The sequence below is a fragment of the Stylophora pistillata genome, chromosome 3 (assembly GCF_964205215.1).
Source record: "Stylophora pistillata chromosome 3, jaStyPist1.2, whole genome shotgun sequence".
Taxonomy (NCBI): domain Eukaryota; kingdom Metazoa; phylum Cnidaria; class Anthozoa; order Scleractinia; family Pocilloporidae; genus Stylophora; species Stylophora pistillata.
In genome coordinates, this window is record NC_142521.1 from 47,704,904 (window position 1) to 47,724,331 (window position 19,428).

Consider the following 19,428-nt stretch of genomic DNA (forward strand, 5'->3'; position numbering starts at 1 on the left):
ATAAAAGGATACAATAGGTTGTATCAATAATGGAGATTAAAATTTAGGGGTTTGTTTGAATGACTGACTTGCTTTTAGACATTCATTAAAGCCGTTCACGCTTTGATTTGAAGACGTCCCCACCTGGTAGTATCTATAGCCAGGTTTTTGTACAGAGTTAATTATGGTACTAGTAGATGAAATTTTTCTAGTTTTATTTCAAGGTTTGGTGTATATCCTCTTTTGCCAAGAGCCTTGCATGTCGTGATATTCAAATGCCGCAATTTTTCCTCAGGCAAGAACATTCCTGAGAGCGTGTAATGGTACCTGTTAATAGCCATAGCGTGTACGAACATTCTGATCATTATTAAATTTCCCCTGTTTTAATGTTTTCGTCATTTGAATTCTTGGATTTGAATTTGAAAGTGACTATATCTATTCTTCGAAGGAATTTAAATCAACTTCTTCATTCTAGCAAGTCTTCATGAATACATGAAGGAACTATGCTAAGTTTCCATTTCATCTAACTAAAAAGGAGTTCTCGTTCGATTCTAAAAGTTTGAAGAAAACTGTAATGTTAAGCGCAAATTTGCCAGTCGTTTGAAAACTTAGATTTCCGTGCAAAAGAATAGAGCGTGGATGCTCTCGTAGCGAGCAGTGAATTGGAACGATGAGCATCTTCTGTAAACAGAAATGGAGATACCATGTACCTTTAAGGTTTCTGTGGGAGTAAAATTGTCAAAAAACGATTGAAATAGTTTTGAATAGATAAGTTTTAAATGGTAAGTTTCGGTGGGGATGGGGTGGAGGTAAATCAAGATATTTTGAATCTATCTACTCCATATTCAAATTTACGGTTACTCTATTCTGTGACTTGGAGATCGGTTGATCAAGCGATGCGTAAAATGTCCAATCAAGCGTCACGAGTAAAACCGCACTGACCATTATTCACGTTTCATGTTGAAAGCCGCCAAGAAATCGGTAGAATGTAGAAATTCATTGCAGTACATGGTATGTGAACATATTCCGTTGAATTTTGCGACGAAAAGTGTTGAGGGGGAGGGAGTGGTTTGGAGGAAGGACTAGTTTGCCTGAGACAATAACTCGGGAGAGATTTAGTCGATGGATATTGGCTAATTATTCATCATCTCTCCAGTCGACGTAAATTTATGCATAAATCACATCCACTTATTGTAACTGTGCTGGAAGAAGCATTGCAACGAGTGATAAGATCAGGAGACACCAACCTCGTCACTTCGCAGCAGAGGCGAAGAGGAAAGAAATCATGGTCAAGTCACGTTCGTGCTTTGTGACAAAAAGAGCAAAACTTAGCTGTGATCGATTTAAAAAATAGATTTATGTTGCCGTGCGTCTTCGCTAATACATCACAAGAAAGTCCTTTTTAATCTGCTACTGAACTCACGGCAACATGGAGTTTATTTGTTTGATATAATTTAGCTTATCATTTAAATTTATATTATCTCTCGATCGTTCGTTCTGTATGAGGCCGTGACTGATAATCGAGGTCCCGTTCCATGTTCGCATGCATCTGCTCAGTAGCAGATCAAAGACGACTTCAAAATGCGGAAAAGAACAAAAAAAGTGGCACACGAGGCGTAGCTGAGTGCGTCACCAGTGCTCTCGCAAAAATTTGACCTCCTCCATGATCTATTACTGCAGAGATCCATGGCAACATGAGATAATTTTTTTATCCGAAAAAAAAAATTGTACAGGACAAGAAAGATGGTAAGTTTTGATTTCGGTAAAGAGATGTAGAAAGATGTTTTTTCATCTAGTCACGGGTGTGGGACAAAGAAAAATTCTGAGTTCCCATGAGGCATCGAGCTAACATTACGAGCCAACATAATGACCAGCTCCCAGTTATTAGCTAAGTTGGTAGAGCACTGCACCGGTATCGCAGCGGTCATGGGTCCAAATGCCGTACAGACCTTTACTTTTTTTTTTCCCAGTTGTTAGCTCAGTTGGTAGAGCACTGCACCAATATCGCAGCGGTCATGGGTCCAAATGCCGTACAGGTCTTTACTTTTTTTTTTCAGGCCTTATTATCCCTATGGTAAAGTAATGTTAATCCCTGCGGGGATCGCTCTTATATACATTTCTTAAAACCGTAGTTCATATGTGTGATTTTTCATATATTCACAATCATGTAGTAGCAAAGTTTTCTGGGAGTCCTTCCAGACAAATTTTCAACGCAGCGACAGTGGCCTACCCCGACTAGAAAAAAGGAGGTTAAACGCATTTCAAAAATCATTTTTAATATCAGTATCAATAACGAAAACAAAAGCCTCGAGCAGATTATCTGGCGTTGTACAAAACATGGCGGTATCAGGCTGTCTACTGGTTACAATTGTTGGGTCTTCCACCACAAAATGCTTACAAACTGCGTATATATGAGTATGTATAATAGCACTAGTTGCTGTCCAGTCTAGAAATGATTGGATGAAAAGATTCTGACCACACCCTAAATTGGATGTGGCCGTAGGGCGGGCCCAATTTAGCTGTCAGAAGAATTTTTTTAATCGAATTATTTCCAAAATTGGACAAGACAGTAGCCATCTTATTCGCTAAATATATAGCTGGTCAGATGTAATTAGGCATTGCTCAGTCAGTCTAATATTTTTTAATTTTTTAAAACTGTTCAATTAACAATGAATTTAGATAGTTTGAAACTAACCAAATTAATCCTTAATTGGTCAGTTTTAAAAAATGAAAGAGTAGCACCTATGCTGACCATTTTGAAATAACTACCAGCTATACAATTGTGTTTAAAAAGAAACCGACAATAGTGGATTGAGGAGATTCTAGTGCGAGACTAATAAGCCAGCAACAATGGTATTTTCACATCATACAAGTTTGCTTGAAATGAGAATTATCTCTTTCCCAAAATGATAATAAAAAGGAAAGCAAACTTGAATTAGGTGACGTTATTCCTTTGATTCGTCAGATTGTCTTCCTCGTTGCCTAGGGCGCCTTCTTCCTCCTGCCGAAGGAAAGATAGAAATAATGCAAAAATAGCTCTATACCTGTTGATGAAATGGTTTGATGCAATTTAATGATTAGAATGGAGGGCTTCTTTCTCTTAAACATTTCTCCGATTTGCTCCTTACTTTTCCTATAAGATATTTCTCATATTTTCAAAATGTCCTTTCCCGTTTTCTTTTCCAACTTTTTTGCCCACTGCAGAAATTAGGAGCCAAATTTAACTTTTCGTCAATGCCCTTTCATTGAGTTTCTATGGACTAACTTGGTTCGCTGTGGTAATTAGATTACTATCACACACACACACACACACACACACACACACACACACACACACACACACACACACATACACACACGTATATATTTAACAATTATTCACAAAAACCTGAGGCGAATAATTGTTTTAGTATAATTTCAGAGCTGATAAACAGAGAAATTTCTAAAATCATAACATTTTAGTAACATTTATTAACACTTTAATTTAACATTTTATATAAACTACTCCATAGCGTCATATAAGGAACCGCTCGACCAATCAGATTACTGGAAACTCTTTGCTCAGCTCTGAAATTATACTAAATATATATATATATAATCAATTGTGTAGCAAAATAAAATTAAAACTTTGCACTACAGAACTGTTTCGAAAGGGTCTAGTAGACCTCTCTCGTCAGGTGCATAAAACACCGGTTCAAGCATGTTTTATCGAGTATTTGGTTCATTGCCGGCACGTACTAAAAAAAAAAAAAAATTAACTTTAATAGCTAACACAATTACTGGTAACCCAGTAGTTTACATTGTGGGCTATAAACAAATAATTCAAACTGAACATAACATTGTTAAGAATCCCAACTGGCCGGAGGCAAACCAGTTGGCAATTTACAAGCATGGCCGAGGATTTGAACTCGGAGCGACCGTGAAACAAATTCAGGTAGTGGTCAGGGCGGGACTCGAACCCGGGAGCAACGGATTGCGGGTCCGACACGCTGACCACTCGGCCACGCTGCCTCCAACGCTGCCTCGCCAGTTTATTCCTTTTGTCCAGGGTGTCCGCCCCCAGTCTGCATATGATGAAAATTTTTCTGTTACGCGAAGATTGCATCCCTTTGTTAAGTTCGAATACAGCTTGGAGCGGGCCATTATTTTCCAGGTCACGGAAAATTCCGTTTCGGCGACCTTTAGGGACCAGATATATTTGCTCAACTCTGTTGTACTGTTCTCATTTCTAAATGAAGCCGTACGGTTCTGAATCTAGTTTTAAATCGGTCCGCGGTAAGCCTGACGTATGTTTACTTTCCCATGGGACTTTCAATTGTGGCCTGGTAGACCGCGTTTTGAATTAGGCAATTGCCACCTAGCGGACAAGAGTGCTTGTCTCTACAATTGCATGATATATATGTTTTATAACCCACCCATTAATTTTGGCGCGCTTTTATTGGTTACTTTACATCACGTGGTGCAAAATCACAGGACAGTTATCACGCAATAACCCCGTCCACGTCGACATTTGTCCTCCGATTTTTTCCGTGAAAAATAAACATAGTCAACACAAGAGTTTCAAATTTTCCGTTCTCCTATTTATATGGAAGGAAACCAAGCTGGCTTTTTTTTTTGCTTGTTTACGTCAATCACGCGCAGTTTATTTACGATGCGAAAATTTATGGGAGGGTTATAAAACAAATAAACCCCGTTCTGGCTTGCTGGTATGTCGGCTGATAATGTCCTTGTCTGAGAGATTGTCCTCATATTTGCCCTCGAAGCTTCGCTTGTTGCCAAATATTCGTTTTCGGACAATCTCTCAGCCGCGGACATTATCAGCCGACATACCAGCCGCTCCGCTCGAAGGGGTTTATTTAATAAGTATGTAGGTATATATATATAGTGTTGGCGATAGAATCGCTAAAAGCGGTTGAGGAAAGTCAAAACAAAGAAAACATAAGCAACCTTGGTGGGCTTCTTGTGCTTCAAAAACAGTTGGCTTTCTTTCCGGTCTCTCGATATAGGTAAACAAGTCATCGTTGATGTCTAATTAAACAAAATCGTTTTGCTACAAGATAAATCTTTTCTTCTTATTGACCAAGCTTGCCCGATTAAGATGATTGGGTCGTTGGATACCAACCTCGTTATCTTTTTTCCGTTTCATCCAGCCAACTTAACCTGACAATCGATCATTAACACATATGTACTTCTTACCTGGTGTTAGGTTTGTGAATCCTGTGCATCTAAATTTTCTTCCCACTGTTAAATTAGCGAATCATGATTCAGAAAATATAAATTTATCATATAGCCATCTTCAAGAACGTCCTTGTCCTAACAAAGAGGTTTAGTCATGGTAGAGGCATACTTTGTCTTAGGTAGATAAGAGTTTACTGCGGGTTTTTCTCTTGAATCAGTGTCCGATTTCCCTCACCACGAGTCACAATGGACTAACTTAGTGTTCTGGTGATTTCCCTTTTTTAGTTGATTTTTATTTGTGCCCACCAAATTCCTCATTTTAGCATAAAAATGTGGTACAATTTCCATCGAAACAAAGTAATGGTAATTTTTATCAGTTTTAAGTAGATAACCTGTCCCTTTGCTCTTTTAGATTTCAAACAAAGTAAATAACTTCATGTGGAATTTTAACGAGGGCCATACGTTGATTAGCTTTTTGGCTCAGTACCGCTCACTTTGAGTAGAGGATTTACGTACTTGCGGCTTACTTATCAAACAGCAATTACTGTATTTTAGCTCTTACCTCGTACGATTCTTCCTCTGCATCTGGGTCCTTGGATTGCCGCTAAATCAATGAATCATGTTGTTCAATATGAAATATACACTATACTTATCCTCAAATTTGCCTTTGTTGGCCTGACGTAGAAATTTAATTATACTAGACACTTTTCACTCTACAGAATTTACGTGAGCCTTTCTTTGAGCTACATGAATAATTAGGACTCGACAAATATCCAGCCGTCTTGACCTCACACTTGATCAATAACACATATTTACTTCATACCTGGTATTGGCTTTTTGAATCCTATTCCTCTGCAGATCACTCCTCCTCTTCTGCGCACTGTTAAATTAGGAATTTAGAAAATATAAATTTATCTTATAGCCATCTTCAAGAGTGCCCTAGTCTTAGAAAAGAAGGTTAATCATGATAGAGGTATACTTAGCGAGATAACAGTTCACTACGGATTTTTCCCTGAATCAGTGTCCAATTTCCCTCACCAGGAGTCATAATGGACTAACTCAGTGTTTTGCTGATTGAAATTTTTTTAGTAACGTTAAAATTTCAAGTCACGTGAGCAAACAAGAACCTTTAATAGATTTACTTTAGACCTTTATAATGAAACAACAAGGTTTATGTAATATACATATAGTTTATGTTCGTGGATATAAATAAGTTTTGGGGCCAACTTGGAGTCATTTTAGCCCGAGCCGATGGGGGAGGGTTAAAATGACGCGAGAAAGGCCCAAATCGTATGTAAATGAAACAAATAACTAAATATACATTTACAGCGCGCCATCTTCCATTAATTTTCCATGGCGCTTTACAAAACTCTAAAACCGTAAAGATTAAATTCCTAAAGTTTAAATACACTATGTAATACAATAAGACTACGAATAAAAAGTAAAAACAAGTAAAAACTAAAAATCAAATGCACGCTTAAAAAGATGAGTCTTAAGATTAGCCTTAAAAACTGCCTCTGATGATAAAAGCCTGATCTGGAGTGGTAGCCCTTTCAGCATACGTTTTAAGATTTGCTCTAGACTCATCAGGCAACCTGTTTTTTGAAGATCGATATTAGTGTGCGACGAGAATCATCATACCTCAATAGGTCTTTAATGTAATCTGGGGCCAGTCCTAGCAACAATATTTTAAGCTCCTTAGTATTGGTGGGATATGTTCCTACCTTCTAGTCAAGGTAACAAGGCAAGCTGCCGAGTTCTGTAAAAGCTGAAGTCTATTAATCAGATACTTGGGAGACCATACAGTAGGACATTGCAATAGTCCAAACGCGATGTTATGTAAGCGTGAACAATAGCCTCATTAGTACTCTGGGATAGGTATTGCCTGGTTTTAGCTTTACTGCGAATGCGGAAAAATGCGCTCTTGCAGGTTATTTTAAAATGTTCTTTGAAATCTAAACATTGATCGAATCCAACTCCTAAGTTTCTGGCCTGTTTACTAGACTTGATTACTTCTTCGCCGACTCGTATATAGTCGAGGGTTGGTCGTGGACGACATTTAGAGCTAATAACCAAAAGTTCAGTCTTCTACTGATTTAACTTGAGTTTGTTGCGCAGCATCTAGTCACCAATGTCCTTAACACATAGTTCTACTGCCATCTTTGTGCTGAATAGATGATTCGGACAAGTGGATGGAAACTACATTTGTAACTGTGTGTCATCTGCATAGAGATGAAACGGTATGCTATGCTTCCTGGCTATATCACCCAGTGGACTTGTCTAAAGAGAATACAATAGGGGTCTAATCACAGAACTCTGTGGTACCCCGTAGGGTAAATGCTTCTTCGAAGATTCAGCACCATTGACAGAAACAAACTGTTCGCGTGAGCGAAGGTACGAATGAAACCACTTAAGAGCATTATTCCTAATACAGAAACGACTCTCGATAGCAAAATCGAATGATCGACAGTATCAAACGCTGCCGATAAATCAAGCAATAGTAAAATAACCGATCTATTATTGCCTTCAAAATACCATTTTGAGCTTTCACAAGCGCAGTCTTTGTGACTGTGATGAGATTTATATGCCGACTGAAATTCTTCTAATAAGCCTTCATTATCATTAAGATGGTCCATTGATCGTGCTGCGACTGCTTTCTCCGTAACTTTGGACTCAAAATATAAATTGGAGACAGCTCGTGATCAGCTCCACTCTTTTTTAACAATTGTTTCAACATGGCGACCTTGAATCTATGAGGTACTTGGACTTGTAAGAGAAAAATTAACTACACGAGTGATCACGGGAAGCATATAATGACGGAACCTTTTGAATACTGAAGATGGAATTGGATCAAGTGTAACGACTTTGAGCATAGTTGATTCACAAAACTAGATACGACCTCGTCGTTGACCAGTTTAAATTCACTTAGCAGCTAGTTAGCTAGACAGCATTCAGACTCAGCATTGCATGAGGTAGCTTGACCGTCATTTAGAGATCCATCAACTTTGTCAAGATTTTTGAGAATTTTAACAATTTTGTTACTAAAACATTCAACGAATGATTCGTACAAAGAACAGTTATTGGGTTCATGATGGATAACGCTTGAACGGATTGGAGTGCAGAAGCTTCTCTATTGTCTTAAAAAGAAGTACAGAGTTCCCTGAGTTTTCCTGATGAATAAAATGATGAATAAAATGTGTGCTTCGCGGAGGAAATCATGTCATTAACAACACTGTTCTGAAACACATACCGCTCTCTATCTGCAGGTAATCTTGTACGTAGCCAATTACGTTCGAACTTCCTCCTTATGTTCTTTTGAATATCAACTTCAGTTGAATACCAAGGTGCACAAGGACGTTGAACAACCTAGCGGGTCCTTTCGGGGGCATAAACATCAAGGGTAGACCTCAAGACTCGATGATATGAATCAACTAACGAATCCAATTTAAGCCGTCACTGCAGTATGTGCTTTAGAACTTTTTTTTTACTCAGAAATTAATTTTTTATCTTCTGTTATCGTGTTGTGTACTAATTATTTAGCGTTAGGCCAAAGGGACTCGAAGACACTTAATTAAATACGTTTCATGATGCACATTTTGTACCTTGCATGTCTAGCCAGTTTGGTTTAGTATGTGTTGAAGTTCAAGCTTTAGCATTTACTTGCACTACGAAAATCACCGATAAGATTTGTAGATTCACCTTAAGGTTTTGTACTTTCGCTTCTGGTATTCTATTGTATCTCCAACATGAGCTTTCCATTAATTTTACTGTAGAACCAACTTTTGTATGTCCTAACCAATTTGAGTATTGTAGGTGACTTTGTTTAGAAATAAAGAAAGTTCATGTGGTGTCCGCAGATCCGTTTATGTGCGCATATTTATGCCAAATAATACAAGGTACTATTAGCTCTTACTTGGAGGGCATTGGCCAAAACGAAAATGAAAAAAGATACCAAAAAAAAAGAGTCCAGTCATTCACACCAGTGTTTACAAGCCGAAAGGCTTTTATTTCCCCTCGAGGCAAATGCACCATTGAGCAAAGCTGACCAGAAAATACTAAATCTTGCCATTTGTGTTCTCAAAAATAGTAGAAGGCATGGAAAGAAAGTTCGAGCTTTTTAAAGCTTTATTGTCTTATTAGCTCTAACGATTGATGGATTCTCACTTATCCTTAGTTTATTACCTCGCGTTGACATATTTTAACCCACCAAATTCCCCATTTTAGCACCAAAATGTGGCACAATTCTCATTGCAACAAAGTGATACTCATTAGGAGCCATTTTGAGCTTTAAGTAAATAAGTGATTATTTGCCTTTGCCCTTTTAGATTTCAAGCGAAGCAAATAACTTCAAATAAAATTTCGACGAGGGCCACGAGTTTATTAGCCTTTTGGCTCGGTGCCGCTCACTTTTAATAGAGAATTTACTTACTTGCTTACATATGTAACAGCAATTATTGTATTTTAATTCGTACCTGGTACAATTCTTCCTATGCAGAAGGGTTTTATGCCTGGTATTAGGTATCTGAATCCTCCTCCTTGGCAGATCCATCTTCTGCCCACTGTTTAATTAGGGAATCACGATTCAGAAAATATAAATTTATCATAAAGCCATCTTGAAGTGCGCCTTTGTCTTAACAAAGAGGGTTAGTCACGGTACAGGCATACTGATTAGAGACTCACTAGGAGCCATTTTGAGCTTTAAGTAAAATTACAGCAATTACTGTATTTGAGCTCTTACCTCCTACGATAATTCCTCTGCATCTCAGTGTTAGTCTTATGCCTGTCGTTAAATAAGGGAATCACGATGTTGGAAATGAAAACAAAGCTTATATCAATCTTTAAATTTGTATTTGTTTAAATTTAATCATACGAGACACTGCACTTTACAAGATTTTGCATGGACCTTAGTTTGTGCTCACTAAATGATTAATTGAATGACTGTGGACTGCCATAGCAAATTGATAAATTTTTTTTTCCATTTCGATTTTTCAAGTCGTCGGAAGTAACAGACCAGGACTCTCAGTAGCTTTTGTTCGGACCTTGCCAAGTTTATTTATAGTCTTTCAGAGCTCTTTTCAGTGTTAAGTAAATAGTACTTACGTCTGCACTTTCCGTCCTTTCCTTTTTGTCTTCCTTCTTTTGAAAAGAGAAATAATTATTTAGAACGTATAGATATATCTCATGGCCATATTCAAAGCGGCCTGTGTCCGTTCAAAGCAGCCTGAGTATGAAGGATACATAGTTTAGCTTACAAAGACCAGTTTAAGTTTGAATCATGCCAGTTTTCATTTCCTGTTGACAGCAGTCCGTATTTATATTGACAAAGTGGGTATTGTGGAGTACGTGGATCGCTATGGACTTGCACGTGGTATATTAGGCAGTAAACCAGTTTTTTTTCTCACCCATGTAGTGAAATATTGGCTTGCTTAAGTTTTTTATGGACCACGTTTTTGTTCGTGTAGCCTAAATGGTCCCAGCCTTTGGTTAATATTTTCCCCTGAGGTAAGGTCATAGTTCTCGCTATTCAAATTTCCCAAAACTAGAAATTTAAAAGCTCAAGCTTAACTGTCGCACAAAATGTCACATCAACAAATACCATAACCTTTCGCTCCCACCTTTGCGTGGGAGGTTTTCGAATCTTGCATTTTCTCGTGAATTTTCATCGTCTCTACGTTTATGGGATGTTTTTGGCAGGATAGGTTTCTCAGATTAATGTTAAAATGCTGTTAGTTTGGAGGAAGACTGCGTTCTCAACGTATAGAATATAAAGATCCGCCATTAGTTACACTTACAAAAGATAATACAATCGATGTGAAAATAGGAAAGTGATGCTTTTCAAAGAAATAGTGTTTTCACTAAAAATAAAATTGAAATAATTGAAATTGAGACAAAAATCTAAAGAAGAATTGAAAAGCACTCACTTCTACATTTTTCTATCTCCTCCTCCTCCTCCTCTTCTTCTTCTTCTTCTTCTTCTTCTTCTTCTTCTCCTCCTGATGCTTCTTGTTCTTTTTCTTCTTCCTCTTCTTCTTCTTCCTCTTCCTCTGCTGATGCTTCTTCTTCTTCAGCTGGTGCTTCTTCTTCCTCGCCTGATGTTCCTTTTTCTTCTTCTTCTTCTTCTTCTTCTTCTTCTTCTTCTACTCCTTCAGCTGATACTTCCTCTTCTTCTTCATTAGCTGATGCTTCTTCTTCTTCAGCTGAAGCTTCTTCTTCCTCAGCTGATGCTTCTTCTTCCTCAGCTGATGCTTCTTCTTCTTCAGCTGATGCTTCTTCCTCAGCTGATGCTTCTTCTTCACCTGATGCTTCTTCTTCTTCTTCAGCTGATGCTTCTTCTTCGCCAGATACTTCTTCTTCTTCTTCTTCACCTGATACTTCTTCTTCCTCAGCTGATGCTTCTTCCTCCTCAGCTGATGCTTCTTCTTTAGCTGATGCTTCTTCTTCGCCAGATACTTCTTCTTCTTCTTCACCTGATGCTTCTTCTTCTTCAGCTGACGTTTCTTCTTCTTCAGCTGATGTTTCTTCTTCAGCTGATGCTTCTTCCTCAGCTGATGCTTCTTCTTCTTCACCTGATGCTTCTTCTTCCTCAGCAGATGCTTCTTCTTCCTCAGCTGATGTTTCTTCCTCCTCAGCTGATGCTTCTTCTTCCTCAGCTGATGCTTCTTCTGCAGCTGATGCTTCTTCTTCAGCTGATGCTTCTTCTTCACCTGATGCTTCTTCTTCTTCAGCAGATGCTTCTTCTTCCTCAGCTGATGCTTCTTCCTCCTCAGCTGATGCTTCTTCTTCTTCAGCTGATGCTTCTTCTTCGCCAGATACTTCTTCTTCTTCTTCACCTGATGCCTCTTCTTCTTCAGCTGAGACTTCTTCTTCCTCAGCTGATGCTTCTTCTTCTTCAGCTGATGCTTCTTCGCCAGATACTTCTTCTTCTTCTTCGCCTGATACTTCTTCCTCTTCAGCTGATGCTTCTTCTTCTTCAGCTGATGTTTCTTCTTCAGCTGATGCTTCTTCCTCAGCTGATGTTTCTTCTTCTTCACCTGATGCTTCATTTTCTTCTTCTTCCTCTTCATTTTCCCCTAATAATTGTTTCAGACTTTCTAATGAAGTGTTCTATGTGATCTAATAGCCCAGTTTAAATTATTTTTCTCTTTCACTTGAACCCCTTACTACTATTATTATTATTATTGTTATTTTAAGAGGACTAGCAGGATAAGATATAAATGGAGGAGAAAGAATTGGGAAGTTCTTAGGAAACCTTGCCTTTTCGCTCTCTTCGACATTTTTTCCAATTGATAGCCTTCAGATATCTTTTTTTTCAATTTTATGTAAATAGCATGTTATCCTACCATAGTACTTACCTTCGTTGAATTCTATTATAAGTATTCCCTTGACAGTAAACAATATGCCTTCTGTTGAATAAAGGAACAATGATTTAGGAAATATACACAAATCTTATAGCCATCTTTAAGTTTGCCTTTGTCCTGATAAAGATAGCTAATCCTGTGGACACCTGTTTTATCTTATAATAAAAATAGTTCGCTAGAGAGTTTCCCTTGAGGATTCAACGTTCCTGAACAGATATTTTTATGGGCCAACTTATAAAATGCTAATGATTTATTGATCACGATCGTGGATTCTACTAGTGGTGGATATTTACCGAGCCGGGGAGTGTTTCGGCAAAGATCATCGTGCTTTCGGGCACAAAATCCCCCCGTGATTTGCTCGCTGGTGAATTGTAAAAAATATGCGGAGTTTCAGTAGCCAAGCAGAACGCGCCCTCAAAGATATCCACTGTTTGAGTGCATACTGATGAACAATTATTCAGTGAGCGCACTTTGAATATAACTTAACGAATCTCAACAAGTACGAATGTAGTAATTTTTCTTTAAATTCTCCAATTATCGATGATGCTGTGAGAGCTTATTTCATTTGGATTAAATCTCATATAATTAAAGTTATTACGACCGGAAGTCAATTTTCCGTCCGACCGCCAAAAGGCCACAACTTGAATTACATGAAGTGTGCTTTGAAGCTAGATGAAAATTCGGCCATAAGCAGTTAATATTGTTAGACCTGAACGTATAAATTGAAATACATAAATTTTCGAGCCAAGAAACGTTCAAGGGTACAAGATATAGATATAAAAGCTTTCAGTTTGCTTGAGTTTTTACTTATCGACCAGCAAAAACGTCGTGCTGACTCATGGTGAACACGTATGGACCTCCAGCAGCTTCAGTATGGACCTTACTTACTAAGTCTTATTGGAGAAGTACCTTTTGAAAGCCTTTTTCAGTTGAGGCAAATAGCAACTGCCTCTCCCATTTGTAATCCATAGTAAATAACTCCAAGTACAATTTCAATTAAACAGCAATTAATGTGCCTTTGTTCTCACTTTCTTTGAACTTGATTATCACACTTTTTCCATTCCTTCTTCTGGCTGCTGTTGAATTAAGGAATCATGATTAAGAAAAATGCAAATGTATCCTAATAGCCATCTTCAAGTTTGTCTTTGTCCAGACAAGGAGAGTGAATCATAGGTGACACTTCCTTTATCTTTAAAAGACGAGAGTGTGTTTCGAGACAGAGTTTGTATGGACTAACTTAAATTGTAGTTATCAAATAATTTTATACGAGTAATTATGGTTTGTCAAAATATAACCTTTTAAGGGTACCACTATCTCGTCTTCAGTAGAGAACACCTACCTTGCCCTTTTTCAGTTTAAGCAAACAGCTTCAAGGAAATTATTAAACACACCCTGATTACTTTACCTTAGATCTTAGATCTTACCTTTCTTCAATATTTTTTTAAGCACTTTTCCTAACACTCCTGTTGAAATAGGAAAAGCATGATTTAAAAGAGGAAGCTATATTTTACAGCCACCTTGAGGTCTGTGATTGTCTGCTCAAATTAGGTTTAGTATGAATACATAGATTGAATATCAGTCTTACTTTTTCTTGATGGCAGGTCGTGTGTATTAACTTAGTAAGTGCTTATGGATTAATTGCATGGCTTTGGGCTGCCATCAAAGAAGTTCACTATTTTATTTTAACCTCTTCGAGGAAAAGAGATAGATAGATAGATAGCTTTATTAGGAAGTAAATTCATTGCAGCCCCCGGGCCGGCTGAAATACGACTTACTTTACAATGGGAATAACTCTTACTCTAAGATAACTACAATAAAAGCCGCAAAATGTAATCTACAATAAAATACAATAAGAGAAGTATCAAAAACCAAAATACAAATAATTAAGATAGCTACTAATACTTTAAAGTGTTCGCCATGATAAATGTGTTTTTGAACCTATTTGTCTTACAAATCGGTAGCTCTAAGTATCTCTGGCTGCGGGTGCAATAGGTGGACTCTTTGCGTGGAGGCAACAGATCATGGAGCTTGTGGCTTCCGTCCCTTACAATCTGATGAAATAGAGCATCACACAAGATCTCCCTCCTCTCGTACAGTGACGCAATGTCAAGAACTACTAGAGCATCAGCGCAGGATCAGGTTGAATCAATTGCAACGCGCGTTTTGCAACCTTTCCATTTCATTACACAGATATTGCGGCAAAGAAGGATGAAAAACTGGGCACGCATATTCTAATACAAGGCGTATACATGTTGTATGGAAAAAGAACGTGAAATAAAAATGTTGTCGTAAATATCAAAATAAGAATAAATGTCATGCTTAAATCTTACTCACTTTTGCTAATTTTATGTTCTTCTTCTCCTTCTTCTTCATCGGCTTTCTCTTCTTCTTCTTCTTCTTCTTCTCCTTCCCAATCCTCTAGTGTTGGTGCAGTGTTTTCGTCTTCTCCTTGTTCTTCTTCAGTAGCATACTTTGGCAAAGAAGCAACGGGATTATCCTTTGAAGCCAAAGGTGCTTCCTGAATATAATCTGGAAATGAAGAGAACTCGTCGTCAAATGTCATCAGATTTAGAACACTCTTCAATTGGGTGGTTAGATTACAGGACTATTCAGCACGCTTCATTAAAACTTTACCATTTTTCTCCCTGTTTAACCAGTCCCATTCGTGATCCAGTTGATAGAGTTCTTGATAAGCTTGGCCTGGATCGCTCACCGATTCGAACTCATGCTTTTGATCAGGTCGACCTTGGTCTCTCATGGAGGCTAATTCCTGGAGTTTTGGATCAGGTCGGCCTTCGTCACTCATCATTTCAAACTCATGGAGTTTTGGATCAGGTCGGCCTTGGTCTCTCATCATTTCAAACTCATGGAGTTTTGAATCAGGTCGGCCTTGGTCTCTCATCATTTCAAACTCATGGATTTTTCGATCAGGTTGACCTTCGTCACTCATCATTTCAGACTCATGGAGGTTTTGATCAGGACGGTCTTGGTCTCTTATCATTTCAAATTCATGGGGTTTTGGATAAGATCGACCTTGGTCTCTTATCGAAGGTAACTCATGGATTTTTTGATGGGATGGGCTCTGGTCTCTCCTCATTTCAAATTCACGGAGTCTTTGATCAAATCGGTCTTGGTCTCTCATCCTTTCGGACGCACGAAGTTTTTGATCGTGCTGGCCTTGGTCTCTTATCCTTTTGGATTCAGACCTCGGTCTTGCGTTTGATAGATCAATTACGGCAATGCACGCCAACTGAAATGGAAGATGAAGTACAGTTATTACCCATTTAGCCAAAAAAGCAACCAGCCAGCCTTAAGGCCTCATGCGACGTGGCTGCCTCGAAAATTTTTCGAAGTTTTCCATATAAGAAGGAAAGGACTTACCACAGTTACTATGGTCCAGTATGCCATCCCGCTTGCAAATCATAAGCAAGGTAGACAAATGCAGTGGGGACTACGGAAAAGGAAGGTTAAAAGAGACTGAAAGATGCTTCAAAAGCATAGTGCCTGCCTTATCAATTAAGAAATCTATACTCGACGCTAGGGTTAGTCGAGAGGCTCCCATTATCTTGATTAAAACTAGCGAGACGTGAAGATAAAGTTGCTGGTTTTGAACTTTTGTTTCACGAATGATCAATAAATGCGTAGACAACATCAAATTACTCTTTAAAAGCATGAAGCTGTATTACAATAGCTTTTATATTATTATGCTGGCTTTTAGAGTTGTAGAACTTAAGTGTTTTGTTTACGCGCCACAAAATCTTTTGATAACATGATTTACTTAACTATTTGTCTAACCTAGCCGACTGTTCTCGTGCCCTGTTTTCGTCACGGTGATAACTTCAAAAACACATGCACCGAACACGAATCGGCGGGACTGCTTCAGTTCTTCACCGTTGAAATCCAAAAATAGTTTTCAGTGTCTTACATAAGGCTTTGATTAACAAAGGTACGCTATCGGTTTGTTAATACACCGTACAAATATCCCCACGTAATATCCATTGCATATAAAGCATACTGGTAATTCAAAGTGTTATTTTGTTATGCTTGGTTACGCGCCATGCGTGCGAGTTTCGTCTGTGTTGAAATTTCCGTAAATGACAACTTTTTATGACGATAAGGCCTTTTTTTTAGCTAACGCTACTGGAAGAGCTCAGACAAAAAGTTATCTGCTAGTTGTAATATAGTTGGGCATACAACTTCTTAACTTTCGCAATCCGTTGTGGGATTATTTTCCAACTGCCTTGAAGGAATCAATCTCTCTACAAACACAAAGGAGAGTGGCATAACGCTCCTCACTTCTGTTACAAAAATTTTCATGATTCATTAAATAAAAAGAAAAACTTTAATAGTGACTGATCATGCTTTTATACCGGAGCTTTATAGACGTGCTTTGCCTAAATTTGCTACCCAGCCTTGGACAATCTGATGTTGAGATAGACCGCGGATGGTTCTAGCGAAGCAATTTCTATTGTTACGCACTCGTGCATTGCTCTTTTTTGTCAAGGCAGTGATGCATCCCTTTGTAAAATTCTTGGGATATTCTGTGGTTTTCTAGATCACGGATCCTTAATTGTCTTTAACATTTTGGAAGATGTTCTGGAAAACCCATGGATAAACAAGAATATGCAAAGATGGCTTTTAGCATTTGTGAGACACTTTAATTACTAGCCACCTGTCTAAATATATTCAGGTACTCGCAATGGCAAAATCGAAGGCGCGGTCTTAGTAATTCATATCTCAACTTCACACTCATAGGAAAGGCAATAGAGAAGCATTTGAAATAAACACCTGCATATAATGGTATCGCTTTCATAGAGTCATTCATATACCTCCAGTCATTTTTTGCCACTAGTATTGGAGTAATGAAGCGTAAGCTGTACACCTTTGTAGTTTTTACTTAAGACTCCTTTCAAGGTGCCCGAGTTAAAAATTGAGTGCATTGATAGGGTGTGATCAAAACCCCTATGTCTAATTATACAATACTCACTCTTACCCTCCGCCTGAAAATGGAGAGGCTCTAAAATACAGCTAAAGCTTGATAGAGCAACGGATAGAACAACAGAACCTTGCAACAGCAGAAACTATGGATTAGCAAGACTCTAAAGTATAGGATTTTACGTGGAAATGTTTGTTTTTTCGCTCAAAACTATATCAATAACTGTACATTAACTTAACAATGTCTGCTATATGAGGGCACCCATGAAAGAGCGTGGTTCTCTTTTGCTCTAAAACTTTCTAGTTGGTCTCATCAAGCTTGCGTAAAAGCTATTTGGAGAATCCAGTCCGTTGGAAAGTCATTGTTAAAATTTCCTTTCCTTTGTAGCGCCAGTTCTTAGTCAGTATCAATTTATGTAAAAGAATAAGAAATTTACTATTCATATGAAGATACAGATTGAGTAGATTTTACCTTTCAAGTTCCAACGTTCCTTTGTGACCACCAAGACAACCGGTTATGGACGAATGCAAATTATCTTAGGGGAGTTCCTCTTGTAGGACAGTCACAATGGGTTTACATCATTCATGCAAATAACTTGCTGTCGCCGGAGACGTAATGAACAATTAATCAATCTGATCAGCTATATGTCTTGCGAATCATGGTTAATGAGCTATCGTCTCTTGCTTAAGGGACTAGAGTCCGCCATCCAAAAACACAGTGCCCCATTAGAATTAGATAGCGGAAATCGATGCAAATTTCGCGTGTGAGTGAGTTGGCACATTATTTAGTTCCCCAATCTTTCCACAAACTGTTTCATCACAAACACGTCTGGTGAAATCGTACCTTTAAGCCATAATGCAATTACTGATCTGACGCACCGGACCTTGATAAGATATCAAAGAAATTTTATGGCTTGTAGCTCTTATAGAAAAGAACTACTTAGAGAATATTCGGGGATATTTGAGAAAGGGTAAACACTCGGCTTGGTGAAAGATGAATGCCTCCACAGCAAGCCCGCTTCCTTCAAAACCTTGAGTCTTACGAATAACTCACGCATAAGTAACCCATGTGTTAAGTGAAATCACCTTTTTAAACAGGGGTAGCTTTGCAGCAATTATAAATTTGCAGCAAAATGACACTAGCCTACACCAGCCTTGAAATGAAAGAGTATTCTGATATCTCTGAACGACCAAGAAAAAAATCAGATGTATCTCACATTAAGAAATTCATTATTACATCTGCTATATTAAATATTATTCAATATTAATCAGTATTATTATTATTAATTTAATATTCAATATTAATTACGTGAATATAAGCCAAGATCTGATCAATTTGTGCTATAGAGGTATAGCGGTTTCCGGCCATCTTCTGGAAGGTAGGATAGAAAGCAATCAAGACGTATTGCAAGAACTTGTAGTTTCACATCCTTTATCTATTTTAATACAAAATCTTGCCATAAAAGAATAGGAGGACTTACAAGTACATAATCGTTCAAGATTCCATTTCACTTGTAAATAATAAGCAACTTAATTACACAAATGTAGTCTGGACAACGGAAAATGGAGGTTAGAATAAATTAGAGAAGTTTCAGAAATATAGTGTCTCCTTAATCACTCAGGAACACGTTTGATCTTAACATGTTCAAAACTAGTGAGGCGTTAAGATGAAGTTGCTAAATATTTTTCTTTTTAAGCATGATGCTGGATCAACTTGCATTGAAGACTGCTGGGTCTTACAGTTCAACGAGCACAAGTTCTAGAACTTGACTGTTTTGTTCATTTGTTGTTTATGCACAACAGAATAATTCGATCACATAATTTACTAGATTCTTTGTCTAGACTAGCCTTCTGTTTTCGTGCCCTGTTCCCGTGATTAATTCAGTAATGCTCAAAGACATGCATCCAACACTCACGCACAGCTACCTTATTTCTTCCAGTTTGGATAAAAATAAAACAATTTTTAGAGTCTTGTGTG

General features: G+C 38.0%; 1 protein-coding gene across 3 annotated transcripts; it reads right to left on the reverse strand.

Annotated features, from left to right (window-relative positions):
* Positions 1 to 2,238: 2,238 nt before the first annotated feature.
* Positions 2,239 to 18,036, reverse strand: LOC111337784 (uncharacterized). Of its 3 annotated transcripts, XM_088752642.1 has the most exons (16): positions 17,923 to 17,942; positions 17,509 to 17,580; positions 15,897 to 15,966; positions 15,150 to 15,765; positions 14,850 to 15,044; positions 13,940 to 13,978; positions 13,544 to 13,591; positions 12,510 to 12,560; positions 11,079 to 12,227; positions 10,258 to 10,293; positions 9,896 to 9,937; positions 9,630 to 9,716; positions 5,981 to 6,037; positions 5,720 to 5,761; positions 5,176 to 5,220; positions 2,239 to 2,980 (listed from the first exon to the last, which is right to left on the reverse strand). In XM_088752642.1, exons 3-16 carry the CDS (start codon positions 15,921 to 15,923, stop codon positions 2,925 to 2,927), a joined length of 2,490 nt encoding a protein of 829 aa, XP_088608768.1. In that variant the 5' UTR covers positions 15,924 to 15,966; positions 17,509 to 17,580; positions 17,923 to 17,942; the 3' UTR covers positions 2,239 to 2,924. The 3 variants fall into 3 exon arrangements, with proteins under 3 accessions (XP_088608768.1, XP_088608769.1, XP_088608767.1); XM_088752643.1 differs by lacking the exon at positions 17,509 to 17,580 and having other exon boundaries at positions 13,544 to 13,588; positions 17,923 to 18,036; XM_088752641.1 differs by lacking the exon at positions 17,509 to 17,580 and having other exon boundaries at positions 17,923 to 18,035.
* Between the last annotated feature and the right edge of the window lie 1,392 nt (positions 18,037 to 19,428).

What these genes read in the sequence shown, in the direction of transcription:
- LOC111337784 (XM_088752641.1), bottom strand. Translation starts at nt 15,923, where the DNA reads ATGGCATACTGGACCATAGTAACTGTG. An exon ending in AGAACATAAAATTAGCAAAA is followed by an intron (nt 13,979 to 14,849) that starts GTGAGTAAGATT and finishes CTATTTCAACAG; the next exon opens with GAGTGTTAGGAAAAGTGCTT. An exon ending in TATAATAGAATTCAACGAAG is followed by an intron (nt 12,228 to 12,509) that starts GTAAGTACTATG and finishes AACAATTATTAG; the next exon opens with GGGAAAATGAAGAGGAAGAA.